The 21,114-nt window shown below is 36.8% G+C and overlaps 2 protein-coding genes across 5 annotated transcripts; both read right to left on the minus strand.

Annotated features, from left to right (window-relative positions):
- Positions 1–114: 114 nt before the first annotated feature.
- Positions 115–14,945, minus strand: LOC104107544 (protein RNA-directed DNA methylation 3). 4 transcript variants are annotated; one of them, XR_688819.4, is made up of 18 exons: positions 14,678–14,945; positions 12,345–12,592; positions 12,058–12,213; positions 11,737–11,895; positions 11,469–11,552; positions 10,398–10,465; positions 9,971–10,318; positions 9,831–9,882; positions 9,601–9,759; positions 9,143–9,286; positions 8,946–9,048; positions 8,677–8,826; positions 8,551–8,605; positions 8,408–8,466; positions 6,977–7,049; positions 1,835–4,748; positions 718–880; positions 115–418 (listed from the first exon to the last, which is right to left on the minus strand). XR_688819.4 is itself a non-coding variant. In XM_070175298.1 (17 exons), the coding sequence occupies exons 1-16, from the start codon at positions 14,901–14,903 to the stop codon at positions 1,847–1,849; spliced, it is 4,968 nt and encodes a 1,655-aa protein (XP_070031399.1). In that variant the 5' UTR covers positions 14,904–14,945; the 3' UTR covers positions 115–418; positions 1,835–1,846. The 4 variants fall into 4 exon arrangements, 3 of the variants coding, with proteins under 3 accessions (XP_070031399.1, XP_009614671.1, XP_009614670.1); XM_070175298.1 differs by lacking the exon at positions 718–880 and having other exon boundaries at positions 12,345–12,594; positions 14,698–14,945; XM_009616376.4 differs by lacking the exon at positions 718–880 and having other exon boundaries at positions 1,835–4,745.
- A 2,655-nt stretch (positions 14,946–17,600) lies between these two features.
- On the minus strand, positions 17,601–19,666 carry LOC104107543 (protein NUCLEAR FUSION DEFECTIVE 4-like). Its single transcript, XM_009616374.4, has one exon. The coding sequence runs from the start codon at positions 19,575–19,577 to the stop codon at positions 17,832–17,834; it is 1,746 nt and encodes a 581-aa protein (XP_009614669.2). The 5' UTR covers positions 19,578–19,666; the 3' UTR covers positions 17,601–17,831.
- Between the last annotated feature and the right edge of the window lie 1,448 nt (positions 19,667–21,114).

Consider the following 21,114-nt stretch of genomic DNA (forward strand, 5'->3'; position numbering starts at 1 on the left):
TGCAGACTAGGCTCTAAGCATTTATGCACTTACTAAGATCACTTTCCTCTTAGCATTTTCCCCAAAATAAGTAATCAAACAAAAGTAAATAAAACAACTAGAAGAGACAGGTACTGGACCAAACACAAACTGTTGAAACACCATACACCAACCTAGGTTATACTTCTTGTTCTTAAATTAATTCACTTTAGCTTTACTCCTTGGTTTGCACTAAAGTGAAAATTAAGTAAGAGATTATCAAACACCCAACATTCAGAAGTTGGTATTCTGCAATTCAAGTCAATTGCTTATACATCTAGCATCTAAAGTGCCATTTATGCTTTCCCCAAAGACCAAGTCTATCCTTTAATTCTTTTTACAAACCAAAAACCAGATCATTTACATGGATAACTCGGTCGACCCTCCATAGCAAAATAACCTGCATAAAGAAAAAAACAAAATAAGTAGAATGTACAACAATAAAGTTGATGGAAATGGGCGCAGCAAACTGGCAATGCAAATGAAAATTTCTAGAACCACAAGTAGACTAAATATGCTACTTATAATAGAACAGAAAAAATAAGACAAAACAAGATAAATAAAGGAAAGACAAAGAAAAGACCGCATATAGCCCCTTAAACTTGGTCAATTTTTTTCATTTAGACACATAAACTAAGCCCATAACCTATTGAATACTTGAACCATGCTCAAATTATGTCAATTGAACCCTTACGGAACCTGACAAAAGACCAAGTGCGTGCAACTCAATCGCTGATGAAGTGGCACTCAACAAACAAAATAAAGACAGGCAAAGCAAAATTCTTCTTCGTTTTCTTCAACAAACCCAGTATTTCTTCTTTGATTTCTTCAACATCCTCTCTTTCCACCATTCAAACCAGACCTGCAGACACAAAGCATTAGTCTTTCGTTTTTTCTACCTTCTTCTTTGATGTTTATCTTCCTGACCTTCCTTAATCATGGATGCACCATACCTCCCCCCCCCCCCAAAAGTAAACCATAAATCTATATTCATTGAATACAAAACCTCCACCTTCAGAATCACTCCACTGCACCACTCCTTCAACCCCATCGAAAACTAAAAGGCAAGCAATTCAAAAAATAACTCAAATTGATGCAACCCAGAAGGTGGAGCAAAAGAGCAGATAGGTCTATAACAGTGGAGTTATGGAGTTGTTGTATAGGGGTAATCAGATAGAGGCTGGTTTTAGAAAGAATGAGGACGACTGGTGTTTGTTTTGGCAGGGAAGAATGGTGGTTCTGTGTGTTTATCAAGATGGAGCTGTTTCTCCAATGTTTACAAAAATACTTCATGGCGAGGGTACAACGAGGAGCTAGAGGTGATGGCATCAGTGGCTATGGTGGTGGTATAATGGCGGTGGCAGAGAGAAACCGAAGGAGAAAGAATTCGAAAAATAAAAATTAAGAAATTATGTATCTTCAGTCTCTCTTAAGTGGCGTGGTACATGCAAGTGGCCACACCAGCAACTTGTGTCTACTTGACACATTTTCAACTAGCATCGAGTGTTCAATAAGTACAAGCTTTAGCATAGGTGTCTTAAGTGAAAGATTCGGACAAGTTTAAGTGGCCGCGTATGTATTCAGCCGAAACAAAATATATTAACATAATAATATCAACAGGGCGTGTATATTAAGCATAGTATAGTGACACATTATGATGTTTCAAATAGTTTATCTTTAAAGTATTAAAGTAAAAAGTTGAGACTATCATCTCAAATATTTGCAAGTAGAATCTATGCACCATGTAGGAAAGTTTGAGTATAAAGACCTAAATGAGCAGGATATAAAATCAACAAGTTTAAGTACAAATAATTACTGTTCAAAGATGTCACCAGCCTCCCTGACTGCCAGAACTGTTTCCTTTGCCCCAAGAGTTGGTTGCTTTACCCCACGCATCACTCGGTCCATCACTTGTTTCTTTTGATTTGTTCACATCCTCAGTATTGGATTTGTTTGCAGTCCAAGCTGTGGTCGCATTTCCTGAAGCAGCTCCCTGGTTCCAGCTTGTTCCCATGCCATTCTGATCCTCCTTTCCACTAACAGTTGTCTGCTGACCCCCTCCCTGACTGCCAGAACTGTTTCCTTTGCCCCAAGAGTTGGTTGCTTTACCCCACGCATCAGTCGGTCCATCACTTGTTTCTTTTGTTTTGTTTGCAGTCCAAGCTGTGCTCGCATTTCCTGAAGCAGTTCCCTGGTTCCAGCTTATTCCCATGCCATTCTGATCCTCCTTTTCACTAACAGTTGGCCGCTGCCCCCCTCCCTGGCTGCCAGAACTGTTTCCTTTGCCCCAAGAGCTGGTTGTTTTACCCCACGCATCACTCGGTCCATCACTTGTTTCTTTTGATTTGTTTGCAGTCCAAGCTGTGCTCACATTTCCTGAAGCAGTCCCCTGGTTCCAACTTGTTCCCAAACCATTCTGATCCTCCTTTTCACTAACAGTTGTCTGCTGACCCCACCCTGAAGATGTACCTCCCGTAGTAGCAGTAGAAGTTTTCCAACTATTTCCTGGAGTATTCCAACTGGTAGCACTAGTACCACTTCCACTCCCATTCTTCTCGGAGTCGAATCCTTTCTTCCATCCACCATCATTAACATTACCTCTACTATCAGCAGTCTTCCAGCTCCCTCTGTCATTGTTACCTTGACTCCAACTGCCCTTATTAGACTTCCATCCCTCAGCATCACTGCCTGACTCTTTGCTCCAACCGTAGGCTTTATCTTCCTGCGAATCAGTTCTATTTTGCCAATCACCACTTTCATCCCTCCTTCCATGCCCTCTACCACGAAATCCTCCCCCATCCGATCCTCTACCTCTAAAACCTCCCCTGTCCCCTCTACCTCGAAAACCTCCCCTTCCTCCAAAGCCACCGCGATCTGAACCACCCCTACCTCCGTATCCACCTCGATCTGATCCATCACGGCCTCCCCTCCAACTACCACCTCTTCCCCGGTCACCATAAGAATCAGATTGCTGGTCGTTGTTACCAAAACCACTGCCAGAATTCCAGTTACTTTTGCTGCTCCAGGAATCTTGATTTCCAACGGCATCATCCTTTCCGCTCTTCCACAAATTACTTTGACCCCATCCTGTAGATGAACCTCCACCATCTGAAGTTCTTTTACCACTCCATGGATCATTTTGATTTTTCCCATTGGCATCTTGTTCGACTGCAGATTTGCTATTCCATGCAGAGGAGTTTCCTGCTGACTCTTTATGAGTGATCTTGTTGTCCCAACCAGCTGACTGCTTGCTCCCAGATTCACCAGATTTTTTGTCCCAATCAGACTGGTTTCCACTAGGACCTCCTACCTCCTTTGAGACTGAATTCTTGTTCCAACCAGAAGACCATCCTTCGTTTGATGGTTTGGAGGCATTCCAACCACCACCACTCTGGAAATCAGATGATTGATTACCAGCAATACTGGTGTCTTCATTATCGACTGCAGCTTTGCTATTCCAGGCAGAGGAGTTTCCTGCTGCCTCTTTCTGAGTGATCTTATTGTCCCAACCAGCTGACTGCTTGCTCCCAGATTCACCAGATTTTTTGTCCCAATCAGACTGGTTTCCACTAGAACCTCCTACCTCCTTTGAGGCTGAATTCTTATTCCAACCAGAAGACCATCCTTCATTTGATGGTTTGGAGGCATTCCAACCACCACCACTCTGAAAATCAGATGATCGATTACCAGCAATACTGGTGTCATCATTAACTTTTCCCCAACCATGTTCCTGTGAACTATTCCAACTAGACTGGTTCCCCTTAAATTCTACATTACTAGAATTATTATTGCCTTCACCTTCAGTAGTCCAGCTACTAGACTGTCCTTGATTAAAAGATCTTCCTCTACCACTTTGATCTCGACCCCCTCGCCAACCACCTTGTCCTCTCCTGCCACCTGATCCACGACCTCCATCAAATTGTCTTGGCTTTCCCCAGCTCCCCTCTTGGTCCGTACCACCACCCCAGCTACTAGATTCACCATCTTGCTTTTTCCAGTCATTCTCTGCCTTTGCATCAGATTGCTTACTCCAAGAACCACCTTCACCTTCACTTTTCTTCGAAGAAAATCCAGCATCTTGTTGGCTCCACGAAGCATTGTTATCTGGCTTTTTCCAGCCAGATCCATCATTTTTCTTTTTCCAGTCAGTCTCTGCAGTGGCATCAGATTGTTTAGTCCAAGAGGATCCACCTTCACCATCACTTTTCTTCCAAGAAGATCCAGCACCCTGCTGGCTCCACGAGGTTTTGCTATCTGTCTTATTTGATACACCGTCTTGCTTTTTCCAGCCAGTCTCTGCATTTGCATCAGATTGCTTACCCCAAGAAGATACTCCCGCTTGCGCACCCCAAGAGGATCCACCATCACTTCCAGCGTCCTGCTGGCTCCAAGAGGTTTTTCTATCTGTCTTGTTCGCTCCACCATCTTGCTTTTTCCAGTCAGTCTCTGGATCTGCAACAGATTGCTTACCCCAAGAAGATCCAGCATCCTGCTTGCTCCATGAGGAGCTGCCCGAATCATCATTTTTCTCTTGCTTTTGCACAGATCCCCAGGGATCATCCATAACCTTCTCGGTGCTCTCTTGATGTGATTCAACCTTTTTGCCCCAGCTGTCAGACACAGCACTAGTAGCGCCAGCAGTAGAAGTACCTTTCGCCCAACCATCAGGTTTTGTCCAGCCATCATCTTGCCCAGAGCCAGCAACAGCAGGAAAGGCAGGCCAAGAACTTCTGCACAAAATTTTTACCTATATCAGGTCATATTGAGTATCAACAATATTCAAAAATAATGGTAGGAAAAAAAAACACCCATCTTTTCAGTGTCAAATGAAATCAAAAGAAGTAAAATCTGTAGCGCCTTATAAGCAACACTAAATCACAAAATTCATACCGCGGAAATGGCGGGTGTAAGACTGAAGAGTAGTTGCATAATATGTAAAACAGCATGAATTAGAGCTTTTCTTAAGAAGCCAAATGGAGATAATGGAGCAGAAGACATACAGTCTTAAGCACAAATCTCATACGATATTGAAGGAGGCAGAATCAAGTTTGATACTAATAGTGTGAGTTTGGATATCCAAGTAATTGTTAGTTTTATCCTTTTGATATTAGCGCCTTCACTTATGCTAGTGCCTCGTAGGCCTATTTTTTTCGTTACTCTTCTCTGTCTTCCCCCATTCCTTCGTAACCTCAACCCCCCCAAAAGCAAAAAAACCTGCAACCTATCAAGCTTTTCATAACCTGTCCAGTGAATATGTTTCTAAAGTACGTGAGCTGATAAATATGAGTTTTTAAAACTTTTAAGATGATAGAGAAAACACCACCTCCTTGTTTCATTGATGCTAAGTATGGGCAACATAATCACTAGTGTACAAAGAAAATAAACACTCCTTATGGAGTTGGCCTATGGAAGAATATCAGCAAGCACTCGGATGAGTTCTTTCAAAATATAACCTTCAAGGTTGGGAAAGGAGATCATGTTAAATTCTGGAAAGACAGGTGGCATGGAGATGATGCACTGATGGATATATATCCCAATCTATACCAGATTGCACTCAACAAGGAATCCACTGTTGCTCAGAACAAAGAAAATGGCACATGGTGCCCCCTGTTCAGAAGGAACCTACAGGACTGGGAGATTAGTGACCTACTAACTATGTTCCACTCTTTAGAAGACCACATCAGTGATGATCAGCAGCCAGACAAACTCAGATGGGAACACTCTAAGGGGGGCAAATACACAGTCCAAGATGGTTACAAACACTTTTGTTCCCAGAATGGTATGATAGATAGCTGGCCTTGGAAACATATCTGGAGAACTAAGGTGCCTACCAAGGTGAATTGCTTCACCTGGCTAGCTATAAAGGGGGTATGTCTCACTCAATACAACTTTAGAAAGAGGAACATTATACTTGTTAACAGATGTTACATGTGTCAACAAAATTCAGAAAGTGTCAATCATCTTTTCCTCCATTGCGCAGTTGCAAGTGAAATCTGGAATCTCTTCTCAATTTTTGGTCTGGAATCCATCAAGAGGATCTGGAGAATGGTTCCAGCAGTAATTTATTGGTGTATCTGGAGAGAAAGAAATCAGAGGTGTTTTGATGGCATCTCAACTCCAATCTACTCCCTCAAGACTATTTGCTTAGTTAATCTATTTAGCTGGATTTATCTTTCCCCTGTAACTAGTGAAGATCACCTTGTGGATTTCATTAGCTCCTTGTTCTTCGCATAGATTTTTGTACTGGGGTGATTATCTACCTTTTTGTACCTTTTGCATCTTCTTGATGCCTATTAATGAATCACCCTTACTTCATCAAAAAAAAAAAAAAATCCATAGGACAGAACTAGTGAAGATTTGAATTAAACTCTTCATAACAATACTTTTAGCATAACAAGAAAAATAAGCGGCAAATAATCCCTTCCCAAATAACACATGATTTTTGCTTCTTTCTTTTTACAAGTATGGAACGCAAATGGCACGCATTTCAATCTTAGAGATGAAATAACAGATGCATGAATCAACATCTACAGAAGCAAGAAATGGATATACTGTTTTACATAGATACTACTTAGAGATGTATGAACAGGAAAACAAAAAGTAAATATAGTAGCAACTTCGAACCTTTCAGGAAAACAAAACAGTAAATATGAGCAACGATTTTTAAGTTTTGAACTAGATCTTTTCTTGATAACTCTTTTACTATACCAAGAAAATAAGTAGACAATTTAACCCTTCCTAAAAGATAGGCATTATTTTAGCTCCTTGTTTTTAGTACTTTTCAAGTATGGAAAGCAGATGCAAGCATCCCCATCTTTAGACACTTTGCCATACAGTGATTAACAGGTACATGAATCAACTTTTAAAAAGTAAGAAATAGAAATACCTTTCTACATAGATACTACTTCAAGATGTAAGAACAGGAAAACGGACAATAATATTAGCAATGATTTTTAACCTTTCAGCAGAGGATGATGCTCCTGCATTCTCGGTGTTACCCTCAGTTTCTGTGGCCCCTTGAACCATCCAATCTGCCAAAAAGATAAAAGAAGTAGAACGATAAGTCACAACCTTAAACATTGATAAATTTGTTAGTTAGGCTGAATCTCATCAACTGCACTACTCGACACTAATCAATTAATTGTACTGTGGATAGTACTGCCTTTTAAGGAAAGAGTAATTCCAACGAAGTGAAGAACGAAAAAGGATAAAAGTACAGACTCTATACTTATGAAAGGAGAAGTATGGATCTACAGAAAATTTGACATTAAATAGCAAGAGAGACGACCAATATAAAAAGAAAACTAAAACGCAAAAATACATATTAAAAAAAACAAAAGAAGGCTCTGCAATCAGATACATCCATGTAGAAGGGTATGTTCCACAGCAGTAATAAATTTCACATAGGGAAACAGGTTATAATTGACAGACATGCTCATGGAGTGGGCTTGTGGAAGCACATTTGAAACATCTAAGATGATTATTAAAAAAAAACATACACTTCACAATGGATAATGGCATGAGGGTAAAAATTTGGCAAAAGATATCCCCCAATATAATTTGGCAGTAAATACTAAAGCAACAGCGGCACAACATCACAAAGAGGATGGGAATTATCTTTTAGGAGAAACTGTGAAGATTGGGAATAAGGAAAGTCACCAATCTGCTGGTAAAATAGAAGGGGCCAGAATATGTCTAGAGGAAGAAGATGCAGTGAAATGAGTAATGAGAATATCAAAGGGATCGAAATACACCGCCAAGTCTGGATATAGAAATTTGTGCAACAGGCAGAATACTGTTATGCAGTGGCCTTGGTAGATAATCTGGAAGAGCAAAGCATCAGTTAAGGTGGGCAATTTTTGTTGGATAACTGCACATGAGCATGTTTGACACGATCAAAATTACAAGGGACCGGAATGGTGTTGTGCAGCAGAAGCTCCACGTGTGAGAAAATGAGGAAGAAGTGAATCACCTCTTTATACACTGTCAGGCGGCCAGAAAGTTGTGGTGCATGTTTCTCAGCTTATACAATCAAAAGAGGGCAATGCCAAAGACAGTCGAGGAACTACTATGTTGCAGAAATGGAAGAAGATTGCACAAGAGAAGTGGAAGACATAAATGACCATCCCTGCATGCATTTTGGACCAGTTGGGTGGAAGGGAACAGAAGATGCTTTGAAGGCTTAGTTAACTCTATACATAAACTTAGAAACTCGTGATTATATCTTTTCACTTTTGGTGAAAGATGGCAGATGTATGATGTCAACTCTTTACTTGAATTCCTCAGTCACTAGAACTTTTGTTTTGTATGTAGCTGCACCTATTTGGTTTTGTCTCTCTGGAATAAAATTACTTTTACTCATCCAGTGAAGGAGCAAAATGCTTCCTACCTTGAGAACCATCCTGTGTTCCAAGCAGGTCAAAAGGTTTTGCAGAATCACCATCGACCCTATTGTTGAAAGTAAAGAGAAAATTAAAAGAAATCAAAGTGAAAAAAAGTAATTGAACGCTTATTCAGGTAAAGAAATTGTACCCAAGAGACGTGATAGAACTCTTTCCATGAACTTCTGCCAGGTGTTCAGATTTAACTACAATGACAGAATGTTTAGTGACAATTTCCCATATAACATTAAAAGAAGATGCAAGGAAATGTACAAACCTGTAAGAATTTTTTGCCGGGAATCAAGCTTTACTGTAACATCAGAACGTCGAATGGCTACTACACGACAAAGATATCCCTTCAAAGGCCCCACTCGGATTCTTAGAGACTGACCAACGGAAAACATTCCATCTTTATCATCGTGCTTGACTGTTTGAGGAAAAAGAACCAGAAGTTAGAGGAATAAATATTTGAATTGGGAGCAGCGCCTTGATTCGAGACATCAAATAGAAAGAGGGGATCTAAGAGCAGACTAATAAAAAACATACAGCTGCAGTTATCATCCTTCGCTCTCCAAGATTTCTCAGGCGAAAGAGGGGATTTAGGGGATGACGAGAAATCTGCAAAACCTGAGGGACCAGGCTCACTACCCTGATTAAATAGAATAAGCACAAAAAAATTAGGGGAACAAATATGGGTATCATAAGAATACGGTTAGTTCTAATATGCCCCAAAATGTACAAACCTTCTCATTTGATACACCATCACTGCCTGTAATTTTTTCACACATCTGACCTTTGACACAGAGATAACCACTATTATCCTGCTCACTTTGGTCATATAGAAAGACGACTCCTTTATAGATCTGCTTAACAATTCCTTGTCTATCCTGCATTTATTAACCCTACATTACATCATTTCAGAAGACTAATTTACACATAAAAAGATGTTACTGCTTCCATGAATAACAGTCAAACATTCCAAGGGGTGACCTAGTGGTCAAACAGCTGGAGTAAAAACCTTGGGAACCAAGTTTTCAAATGCAAGCAGAAGCACTAGTGAATTATTCATATCTACCTAACCTTTGGTGGGCAGTAGAAGGAAATAGCAAGTCGTCGGTGGATTAGTCAAGGTATGTACAAGCTGACTCGGATACTATCATGATCAAACAAAGAAAAAATAAAAGATGAATAACAGTCAAACCTTCAAGGAACCATCCAAAACTCTAACCATATCACCAACTGAGATGGTATTGGTTAGCTGATCTTTCACAGTGAATAGCTTCCTATCAAAAGATGCACGCTTCAACTCACGCAGTTGAATGCTCACTACCACAGGTCTCTCTGAACCATCTTTCATGATCTGAAAAATAATCGCTTTAATTAAGACATCATTCACCCAAAGAAAAATAAAGCCAATAGACTTGCATATACCTTAAAGCTATCATCTTTCTCCTTGCCAATAATAATGCCAAAATCATTCCTACTGTAATAGCATAGAAAAATGATTAAACAAATATGACAAAATACAGGGTGCAGATTCCACATTGGTAAACAGTAAGAGACAAACCTACCCAAAAAATACAAGATCATCTACTTCAAAATTGTTTTCCATGCTAGAGCTTGAAGAACCCTCTCCTTTCTCACCTCCTTTCTGACCAACCTTGAAATCATTTATAATTCTCTTTTTCTTCCGGTCACCGTAAAGCTGGGTAAGCCACTCTACATCCTGGGGTCCATCACTTTTAGAAGGTTCAAACTTCAGGAGTTCAGCTTCAGTAGGCATTACACCCCAATAGCTCAATGAATCAGTGCCCACTTTTTTGTATAAATAACCATCCTTCAGCATCTTTCCGTCAAGAATTTCTATCATTAGGTTTGTATCCCGATCCTTCCGGTATTGTATGAGAGGCCGAAAGTCTCTGCAGTTTAATTAAGGAAAAATTGTCAAGTACTTGCAACCTATTATATTAATCGTAACAAATGGAGAATGCATATTACTCGAGCTCTGTAGAGCTAATTAGTCTTGGTGCTGCGATAACTCCCTTCTTTGCAGCAACTCCTCCACCCTATAAAACATATAAAAAACTCAGCTATCTAAGCAAGTTGAAAGTAAAAAAATGACTAGGTATGGAAACATCAACATGCGAATAGTCATGTAATGAATGTACGTATCACTAGAAGTCTATAGATACTTAATTATAGAGTTGTTTTAGGATCAACTTAAACCGTGACTAAACATTAGGAATTGAAGCCCCCCCAAAAAAAAAAATATAAACCGTGAAGATGAACTTATAACAATTCCCTGAATGACGGTGGTACCAACCCTATAATATCCCTGCATTTTTGCATTCTCTCGTTAACCACTCTAAGATAAGAAGTTGAACTCTTGCAAAGAGGAAATCTATAGCCTCTGAAAAAATGTATTTTAAGAAGACTAGTCATAATTATAATTGTATTGAGGATGATAAGCAGCAATTTTTTTAATCAGCAAAGATGATAACCAGCATTACTGCAGCGGACTGCAGAAGATATACAAGCCTAAATTAAATGAAAATATATTAATGAGATGTTAAACCTGGATTGCTAAGTGCATAATTAGCTAAATACTTCAAGTGCTTAGTCAATATCAAGCAGAAGTCCCAATAGAGCATAGGAGCAAACATTCAAAACAAAGAGAAGAGGAAGTACAGTGCTTCAGTCTAAAATTGTAATACTATACAAACAACTAAAAGGATCTACGACATGCAGTGCAGGAAATACTAAAATCACAACTCCAATAAGTACGAATGCACAAGAACTCCAAACAGATGTGCATTACTTTAAGGAATTTGAGGTTAAGATAACCCAAAGCACAATTACCCAGAAATCATGACCTGCACTGTCCCTCCCTCCCTCCCTAACACAGCTTTTTGTTCTTTCTTTTTTTCTTTTTCATGATGAGGAGGTGACGAGAAGCAGGGAGTACGGTGCTATGCTTCATAGGTGTTATGCTTCATATCTTCATATTTACAGAGTATTTCACACTAACTAAAACATAAAACATTTATGAAATCGAGTATAAATTGTTACAAATTTGTCGGCAATGGCTTGTAAGTCTATTCTTGGAATCAGCTTCACAGTCACTTTCTTCCGTGAATCATTCACTGCCACAACCTACATGACCATGATGAAACTGTTAGCAAGCTCTAAAAAGAAGGTACTTTGTTATTGTTGTTTAATTTCTCAGACAAATAAAGAGAGGTCAGCAAGCAGCATTAACCAGCAGAAAATTCATATTGCATTTACATGTATGATAAGAGAGATTTAAATAGCAGCTAGCTGATGGAATAAAAAGTACCTGCGCCAGATCGCCCTTGTATATTCCACTTTTGACACGTGCCCACATACCCTCAGAAATCCCTGAAGACTTGCTCCGCACAGCAATCAAATGAGAAACTTCATTCTTTGGAACAGGTGCCACTCTACTCGAATATATACTACAAAGGCCTTTACACGCCTATACAAGGAGCTCAGCTTAGAGAGTGTAAAATGTCATTAAAGAATGTTTTCATCAAGAAAAGAATGTCACTAACGAATTGCTCAGACTTCCACAGAAGCATCAAGGCCAATTCAAGTCATAAGAATGTCATGATAAAACAAAAAAAAAAGGAAGTAGTACCTCGTAGACATCAGATTGTTTGTCAGCCTCAATATAAATATATCCCTTTACATGATCAAGTGAAAAAGCGGAAATTATCTGCAGCTTTGTTCCTAGAGCAAGCAAGTCTATGTACTTCTGCATAAGACAGAAAGTTGAGTGCCTTTCTCTTCCAACCTATACCACAAAGCAAATACAAAAAGAAAACATAAGCCATATAACTAGAAAGACAGTAAAAAAGAATTAAATGACAGCAATCTGATATATATGCATCAATGACTTTTCAATTTTGCCGTCGATTAGAGTACCGTGCATTTAACTTTCCATATAGTTGGATCCTTGAGAGAAGGCACAAGTGTGTCCTGCTCAAATAGCCTCTTCTTCTCATCACTATCTTCTGCATAGGCAACAAAACTAGAACCTGGTCTATAACGCTCCCTTAACATCTTCTCCAGCTCTTCTCCATCCAATTCCTCCTCTTTGATCACTGGGGGTTGGGGTGTTCTCACAGGTTCATTCTTGATTTCAACATTACTTCCCAATTCCTCAAGAAAATCTGTATAGCAGGAGAACAACAATGATTAGATAAACCAAAGTCAAAATAACTCTGGCATAGTGTACCTACCAAAAAAATAACCAACGCACCTGAGCTAAATATATTTTTGTTTGCTATTTATAAGGATTAAACTGCTTGTAGTTTGGTTTTCTTTTGATAAGATAAACTCCTTGTAGTTTGTTTAATCTAGAAGGAAGGTTGGCTAATAATTCCTTCGTTTGCAACTTTAGGCAATGCTGTTATTGTAATACCAAAATTCAAGTAAATGTTTCTGCAGGGCAAGTCTGAAGATCAAATTAGCAAGAAGAATGGAAGATTTGGACTTTTGTCCTTAGAAAAGTTGTATTCTTTGCTTCAGTTATTTACCAATTGTGAGGTTCTGGCGTTCTGCAGCTAAAAGTTGGACAGTGATCCAACTTCCAGTTTTTCTTTTGAAGTTTTTTGTACAAATAGTCACTTGGTAATAAATAAAAATTATATATCAAAATGATTCAAGTAAATGTTATTTTTTTTCTTTTTGATCAGGTAGAGTTGAAGTGGACATGCTTTTGCAGAGCTAGTGATAAAAAGTAAAAATTAGTGGCAGCATAGATCTTTGTACAATTCTAAATGGACAATGAGTTTAGAGAGGCGACAAACAACAAGCACATACACAGAGAAAATTGCAAAAAATAAAGCTAGCAGCAAGCTATTCTCACGAGAAAATGCAGATAAAGAAGTTCAGAATTTCTCTTAGAATGGAAGGGTGAAAACAATATGAACGTAGAACTGTGGAAGTATGAAGCTTAAAATAACAAAGAATAATGTATCAATTGTTCTTAGCCTGGAGAATTATGGTACTGAGGAGCTGCTGTTTAAAACACAATCCTATTCCCCTATTATACATGTAATATTTACAGAAGAGTTCAATCAAAGGAAATCAGCTAATCCACCATACCTTAGACCAAGCATTTTCAAGGAATGTAAGAAATATGTAGATTCGTCAAAGCGTAGTTTTACCCGGTATGTCGCATACCATCTATACACCAAAAACTGAGAAACATAAACTGATTTACAATAAAAAAAAACACAAATTAAAATGGAAAACAAAACCAGAATCCCACTAATGGGGTCTAGGGAGAGTAGTGTGTGCGCAGACCTCACCCCTACCCCGAAGGAGTAGAGAGGTTGTTTCCGAAACAATAGACAAGTGAATCCCGTCAAAACAAATAACTTCCAAGTTTGGATAATGAAACCCTACATATGTTTTTTTTTTCTTTCTTTGTTCACTTGCTTCTTCTTCTTCCTCTTTCTTTTTTTGATTGGTAAAGGTATTCTATTGTGGTGCAGCAAAGTTTGTTCACTTGCCATTAGGTAAACAAAAACAAAAATTTTTAAACAAAAAACCTCCTATACTAAGCCAATTGGAAAAACCAAACAAAAATAACCAAGGACTACTACGCCTCAGACCCAAACAAGTTGGAGTCGTCGACTATATGAATCTCATTATAGCTGTCAGCCTACAGCAACCCTCCTCCTTTATTCTGGGCTCGGGACCGCCAATGTGAGCAAGCTCACACAGACGGAACAGAAAATATTACACCAACATAGCTGCAATTTTAGAACGATTTTTTAGCTTTAAAAACCTCAGTTCTTTAAAAAAGTTTATATAAACCTCAAACATGCAGAGCAAAAAATAAAAGAACAAATCTCCGAAAAATGCATACCAGCATAGGCTATTATACACAAACAAATTCACCAAAAATCCCTAATTCCAACTCATTTTTCTAAGAAAAAGGCATTAAGTAAATGCTGTCTGTTTATTAAATAAAACTCAAACATGCAAATAAGTAATCATAAAATCTATGACAATAGAGCTTATTAAACAAACCGATTTTACCAAAACAAATCCCTAATTTCTCAGTCAATTTCCTAAATTTAAAGTTTAAAAACATGCATAAGTAGTCAAAAATTCTACGATAATGCAGAACATTATAGCTAATTAACCAAACCGAGTATACCAAGAATCCCTAATTTTCTAAGTAGCTTTCAGCTAAAACAAAATAAAAAAGAAATCAAGTCAGTGACAGCTGTAACGCATTATACCTTCGTCGAAGAAATCGGAGTCGTCACTGAAATCGAAATCGAAGTCGTCGTCGTCATCGTCGTCGACCTCGTAAGCAGCGTCGTCAACGAACTGAAGTACACCCTTCCTTTTCCGGACACCGGTTTTATCCTCGTCGTAACCGTCGCGCTTTCTTTTTCCGGCCGACGAGGCTTTGCCGTCGATGACTTTATCTTTACCCTTCGGTAATGACGATTTTCTACCCATCTCTTTTTGATTCTACAGCAGCAATCAACGGAGAGAGTATGAGTTGTGTGAGTGGTGAAATGGCTTTTTATTTTCAATACTTACTATTACGCTATTAGATGTAAGCCACGTGTGTACAATAATAATTGAACGGTTTAGATTCGATTTATTTTAGTATTCATTTAATTGTGTTTTTCGTTTTTCATTATTTTACACAAAAACTAACACGAAGTGGCAGAATCTTTATTAATTCAAATTGCGATTGATAAGTCGGTGTTTCAGATTTATAAAACGCATTTGAAACTCCAATTTACACGTCCCGTTTATCAATTGGGATTTACCTGCTATATTTCCAACTAATTTGAGAGGCATATCCGGAATTTGAAGGCGGTGGATACACGTGAGCAAATTGCTTAACCAGTGTCCCATCGAACTTTTGATCTCAAAGTGTTCCAAGCAAAATATATGATTGTTTTCAAATTTATACACTTATATATTTAGAATTTTTGCTAAAGTTGACGGAGTCAAGTAGCCCATCTTCTCCGAGCATAGATCCATCTCTGGTTAATTTCATGATACACATATGTCGTAAGCAAGTACAGCTTTGACGTAAAGTTAATGTCTTATGACCAGGAGGTCAAAGATTCGAGCCGTGAAAATAGGTTCTTGCAGAAATGCATGGTAAGGCTGTGGCCCTTTTTACGATCCCGCGCACAACGGGAGCTTAGTGCACCAAGCTACTGTTTTACATATGTCGAGGGCAAGAATCTCCCACTCATTAAGATTTATGTTAGTTCATTTTATTACAAATTTGGGGGATGAAACTCTTAACACATAGAATGGTTTGTTCATCTGAATTACTATATTTGTCTAATTTTATATGGTACGTCAAAAATTCTTCATTTATTTATGTGTTTTTTAAGTATTCTTATAACTATCAGAATTGAGACTTATATATAAAAATTCAGAAGATGTATAGTTTCTTTTTGGAAATTAATGAATTTATATTGAATTTCATGCCAAAGTTTTTTTTGGGGGCTCATATTTGGCTAGGGGTGTTCGTCGGTCGGTACGGTACGATATTTAGATGTTTCGGTTTGGTATTCGGTATCCTAAAATGCTATACCAATACCGTACCTAATTAAATTCGGTATGGTTCGATTTTTTGCCTTTCGGTTTTTGTTTATTCGGTACGGTAACTTCGGTTTATTCGGTTCTAAAGCAACTTTTGAACGTTATATTTAAGGGAGAATAACACCTTAACTAGCCAGCAAAATCAATATGAATGCAACAACACTACACATCATATATTGGACTTCTATAAACAAGAGCATAAGATTAGAATAACGTTTACAAACTTCATAAACATGTAAGTATATCTGGTCTAAAGCTCTAACTTGCATCTCCGTAATATACCAGACACCAGTAAGCTTCTCAAATATGACCAAATTAAGTTTTTCACAAGTATTGTTTACAGAAATCATTCGGTTAACATCCATTAACTACATACACAAAAATAGGTGGCGCACGGGTTTTAACTAAAGAACATGGAACTAGAAACATTCTCCTTAAGCTCTCTTGTAACGGCAGGTTGCAAGGATGACAGGATATTTAAAATTAATCTACATAATATATATTTCGGTACGGTTTCGGTATTTCAGTATTTAAAAAAAATATCAAATACCATAATTAATACCAATTTTTTTAAAATGTAAATCAAATACCAAATACCAAAAATTTCAATTTCGATATAGTAATTCGATATTTATCAAATTATGCACGACCCTATATTTGGCAGAATCCTACTCGTATATTATGATCCAGTCAAAATATGACAATTTGCCTGCTAAATAGCCTAAATTAAAGTGATAGCTAGGCTCATAAGTAACTTTAATTTGGATGTGACGTGTTTAGATAAACTCCTACAATGAGTAGAATTTAACCTCTAAAGCTTCTGTTGTTCCCATTAGTAATTAGTCGTTCTACACACTTGTAGATATTGATAATGTTTCTATTACTAGTTAATCGAGTACTAGCACCTGGAAATTTATTGGCAAATTTGTCAGTATTGAATAGTTTCATTTTATAGATTGATTGATAATAATCAGATAAATTACTGATATTAGGATAAAAGCAATGATGGTGATAGTTAAAAGCCATAAAATGTATACATCTGAGGGGAAAAAACAAAAAGAGTTCTTTCATTGGTAAGTGAACCATTCAAAATTAAGTAATATTGACGATTCATGTTGTGAAAGTGAAAGAGACAGCATCTATTGTGGTATATTTCCAGAAACAAAAACAAAAAAACAAAAAACAATCCAAAATCAGTTTTTAAAAATAAATTTATCCAAAAACACCATTTCTCTTAAACCAACCAATTTAAATGCTCAATTAGTTCTTGAAAAGTCTATATAACTTTAGAGCTAATAATGTAAATTGAAATATCCTCTTTTTTTAATAAGCCCTCAATTAAAGATATATGTATAAAATAGTGAGAAAAATACTGGAATATAGTGCTGCCAAATATTGTAGTATTCTAGTGTTTGTATATTGATTCCATGTAAAAGTTTTGAAAAGGTGTTTCTCAAACACTTGTACAAATTAAAGTCTAGCAAGAACTTAAAAAAAGAGTTACACTAAATCCGAAAAAAATTGTAGTAATAAAATTGCAAAGTAGAACGTAAGAAAAATAAATTTAAAGGATGCTAAATGAAATGTAAATAAACATTGGCAGTGGGATTCAAGAACTTGGATGTTGTAGAATTAAACTCCTTCACAATTTCTATCATTAGAAATCAAACAAAAACAAATTTAACCAATCATTTGAAAAGAACCAAAAAAAGAAAACTAAACTAGAATGAAAAATACGTTTCTCTCGAGTAATTTTCAAAGTATAACTCATTCTTGAATTTCACAAGACAAACCCTTCAACTTTCAAATCAATACCTATTTTCGAGCAACCATCTTCATCTCCTTTTCATTTGCTTCCATTTCATCCCTAAATCTTTTGTAAATGTCAGTCTTGTAGTAATCCTTAGTTCTCCATACCAAAATCAAAGAAACAAGAGCTCCAAATGCATTCACACAAGCAAGTATAATAAAAGAATTCATATAGCATTGCTTTCCAATGCAAACCAGTTCTTTCACCATTGATCTTGTCAAACCTTTACTTGCTAGTTGCTTCAATGCCTCCTTATCATAAAGTTTGCCCACAATTTTCACATTCAACACATATGATCCAATAGGACTAGCCAATTGTCCACAATTAAATAACGTTGAATAATACTTCAATCCAAAGAGCTCTGATATTATGATAAAAAGAAGCGTCAACTGAATACCAAAAGAGAAGCCTATTAGCAACGATGCCACATAAACTGAACCCGGGAATGGGAAGGCAATGAGGAGGTCGCCAATGCTTGGTAAGAGTAGAGCGAAGGTCATCATCAGCGTGCGTGGGACTTTCCATTTCAAGAGAATCTTTTCAGAGACGAACCCAGAGAAAACCCTGCCGAAATAGTTCCATATGCTCACTAGGGACACAAATGTGCTAATTGTATGAGATGGATAGCCTAAGGACTCACCAATTTGACCCAAATTATCCACTGCTGTCAAACTGCACCCTAGTCCACAAAATGTGGCCACAAATAGAATTAACATGTCCACACTTAAAAGGGCTTGTAATATGGTATAATCCTCACCCCTTTTTGGCTTATTGCAAATATTACTAAAGCATCCAACTTCATTCTTTTCTTGTGTTTTTGCCATAGAAAAATTCTCCAATTCCACAATTTCTGACACTGGCAAATGGGGTTTTTCAACAATAATCCTAGTAGGGGGTTGCATTATTTCTTTCCTTTTCAATTTCCAAGTGTAAAACTCCTCCCTTATTGCAATAATACATGGCAAGAAAAGTACCACACAAACAATAATGGCACATGCAACATAAGCATTGTGTGAGAATTTAAGATACTTTTGGGAAATTGTTAACCCCATCAATAACAAAGCCAAGGAAATTGAGATAGCAAGATTTTGGTAAAAGACTCTAACCTCATTGGGATGTCTAGAACTTTTCATCTCCCTAATGTTAAAGATGAAAAGAATGGAAAGCAAAGCAGGAAGCCAACCAATGAGAAGAATTAAAGACTTAGAATCATTACCATAAATAGCAAGATAAAGTTGTGTGAAAATTGCACCACTTAACCCTACAAAACCCTTCATTAAACCTAACATCATTCCTCTACTCTCTGGGAAATTTTTAACACATGTAACAAGTGAACCTGTATTAGCAAAATTCTGAGAATTAGCACCAATACATATGTAAATACACATTTGCCATACTTTAGGTGTTGCAATTTTTTTGGTCACGGCTAGCCAAATAAGAAAATATCCAGCAAAATTCATGACTGATCCAACTAAAAGAACGAACCAAGTTGGCGTTATCTCGGCTAAAAGTCCAGAAAGAACACCAACATTAGCACCCAAATCTTTGCACGTACCAAGAAGATTAAGGGTTGATTGATCATATCCAAGAGTCGATTTTATAACTTTGGAATATACACCAAACAAATACGTCGCGCCTGCTCCAGCCATAATCAAGAATGAAGCAAACATCATAAACCAACGTCCACGTAGGAATTGCAAAGTGAAATTGCATAATCCAAAATTAGGATTTTTCACCATTGAATCAGCCATATTTTGTTAGTGATAAAATTAAAGAGCTCTGAGTAATATAAAGGACTGATTTATGGGGATTTGTTCTACTAAGGATAACTTATAAGCATTATGAGTGGTAGTTGGTTAGACTTGTGAGAAAAAAATTGAAGTGTTTTCGAATTGATATATGATTTGGTTGTTGGATAAAAGGATAAAGTTGAAGGAGTTTTTGAGTTTATGGAGTCTTGGAATAAGATATTTTAATTAGGATAAAATACAGTAAATCATGATAAGCATAAAACCGAGGTCATGATATATACGTTAGATTTCTCAGGAGCATTAGTTATTCATTGAATATAATTCCTTTTTCCTCTATAAGTTGACTTTTAAAAAGAATTCCTAATAGGTATGAGATCAATTCAGAAAAGTATAAAGCAATCGATTTTATTCGGAGGTAAGACTACAGATAAGTTATCACTATAAAAATAAAAAAAAATAACGACAAATAAATTTTGTCGTTAAATGGCAAAAAGTTAGCTAATCCTATTTAACGGTGGATTAGCGATGGATTATCACACAATTATGCTTGCTATGGACTATTTAGCGATAGACTAACGTAAATTTCATGAAAAAAAGAAATTAACAACGGAACAAATTTTGTTGCTAAATAGCATAAACTCATTGCTAATCCTATTTAACGGTGAATTAGCGATGTATTATCACAAAATTATATTAACTATGGACTATTTAGTGACAGACTGACATAAATTTCGTAATTTTTTTTTGTAGTGTATAAAGATTTAGGCTTAATTAAAAAGATTGTAAATGCCGCAAGTACAAAGATAGTCCTTTATTATATTTGTATGTAATAATAAGGGAATTAGAGAAATAGGGGACTGGATAAAGAAGTATGAAAAAGTTGGGGTCTTTTTGTCTTTTATTGGAACTTTAAAAGCTGGAGAATATGTTTGAGTTTTAAACAAAATCAGGAGGAGGAAATTGATTTTTACTAGAAGTTTAAAGTCCTTAATATGTTTCTTTTAATAGGACACCCCACTTTTAAGGAAATAAAACGATAATCGCGAGTAAAAAAGAAATCAATATCCTTTAAAATAGGGATTTTATACACAAGTTTTACCACCGTGAGAGTATGATACGATAACAAGTTAGCTATCAATTTTCCAAATTATCAAATAGTGGTTATCATATAAACTAGTATTAGCACCCGCACGGATGCGCAGACACTAACCATGTCAAATATTTAAGTTATTTGGATTATATGTAAATAATCTTAAAATTTAAACATTCTCGATAAATATAGATAATCATTGAACATTAATTAAGAAACAGTACATGAAATTAACAATTTCTCAAATTTCCTAATTATAAATCTATTTTTCTTTTTTGGTACCATTCTCGCCGGTGTCATTGGATCCTAAAAATAGTAAGGAAGCAAAATAATAACTCATATTTATGGCAAAAATAATCAAAGGTTGGGACTATAAAGGACTCTTTGGATATGACTTGACTCAACTAAATACTACTTGAACTCTTATTTGGTGTGTCGTTATCTATT

Source organism: Nicotiana tomentosiformis, chromosome 5 (assembly GCF_000390325.3).
Source record: "Nicotiana tomentosiformis chromosome 5, ASM39032v3, whole genome shotgun sequence".
NCBI classification, from domain to species: Eukaryota; Viridiplantae; Streptophyta; class Magnoliopsida; order Solanales; family Solanaceae; genus Nicotiana; species Nicotiana tomentosiformis.

Coding starts and splice junctions, on each gene's coding strand:
- LOC104107543 (XM_009616374.4), bottom strand. CDS start 19,577: ATGGCTGATTCAATGGTGAAAAATCCTAATTTTGGATTATGCAATTTC.
- LOC104107544 (XM_009616375.4), bottom strand. CDS start 14,903: ATGGGTAGAAAATCGTCATTACCGAAGGGTAAAGATAAAGTCATCGAC. Junction 10,319..10,397: donor ATTAGCTCTACAGAGCTCGA/GTAATATGCATT, acceptor ATTAAACTGCAG/AGACTTTCGGCCTCTCATAC. Junction 8,606..8,676: donor CCGGCAAAAAATTCTTACAG/GTTTGTACATTT, acceptor CTGTCATTGTAG/TTAAATCTGAACACCTGGCA.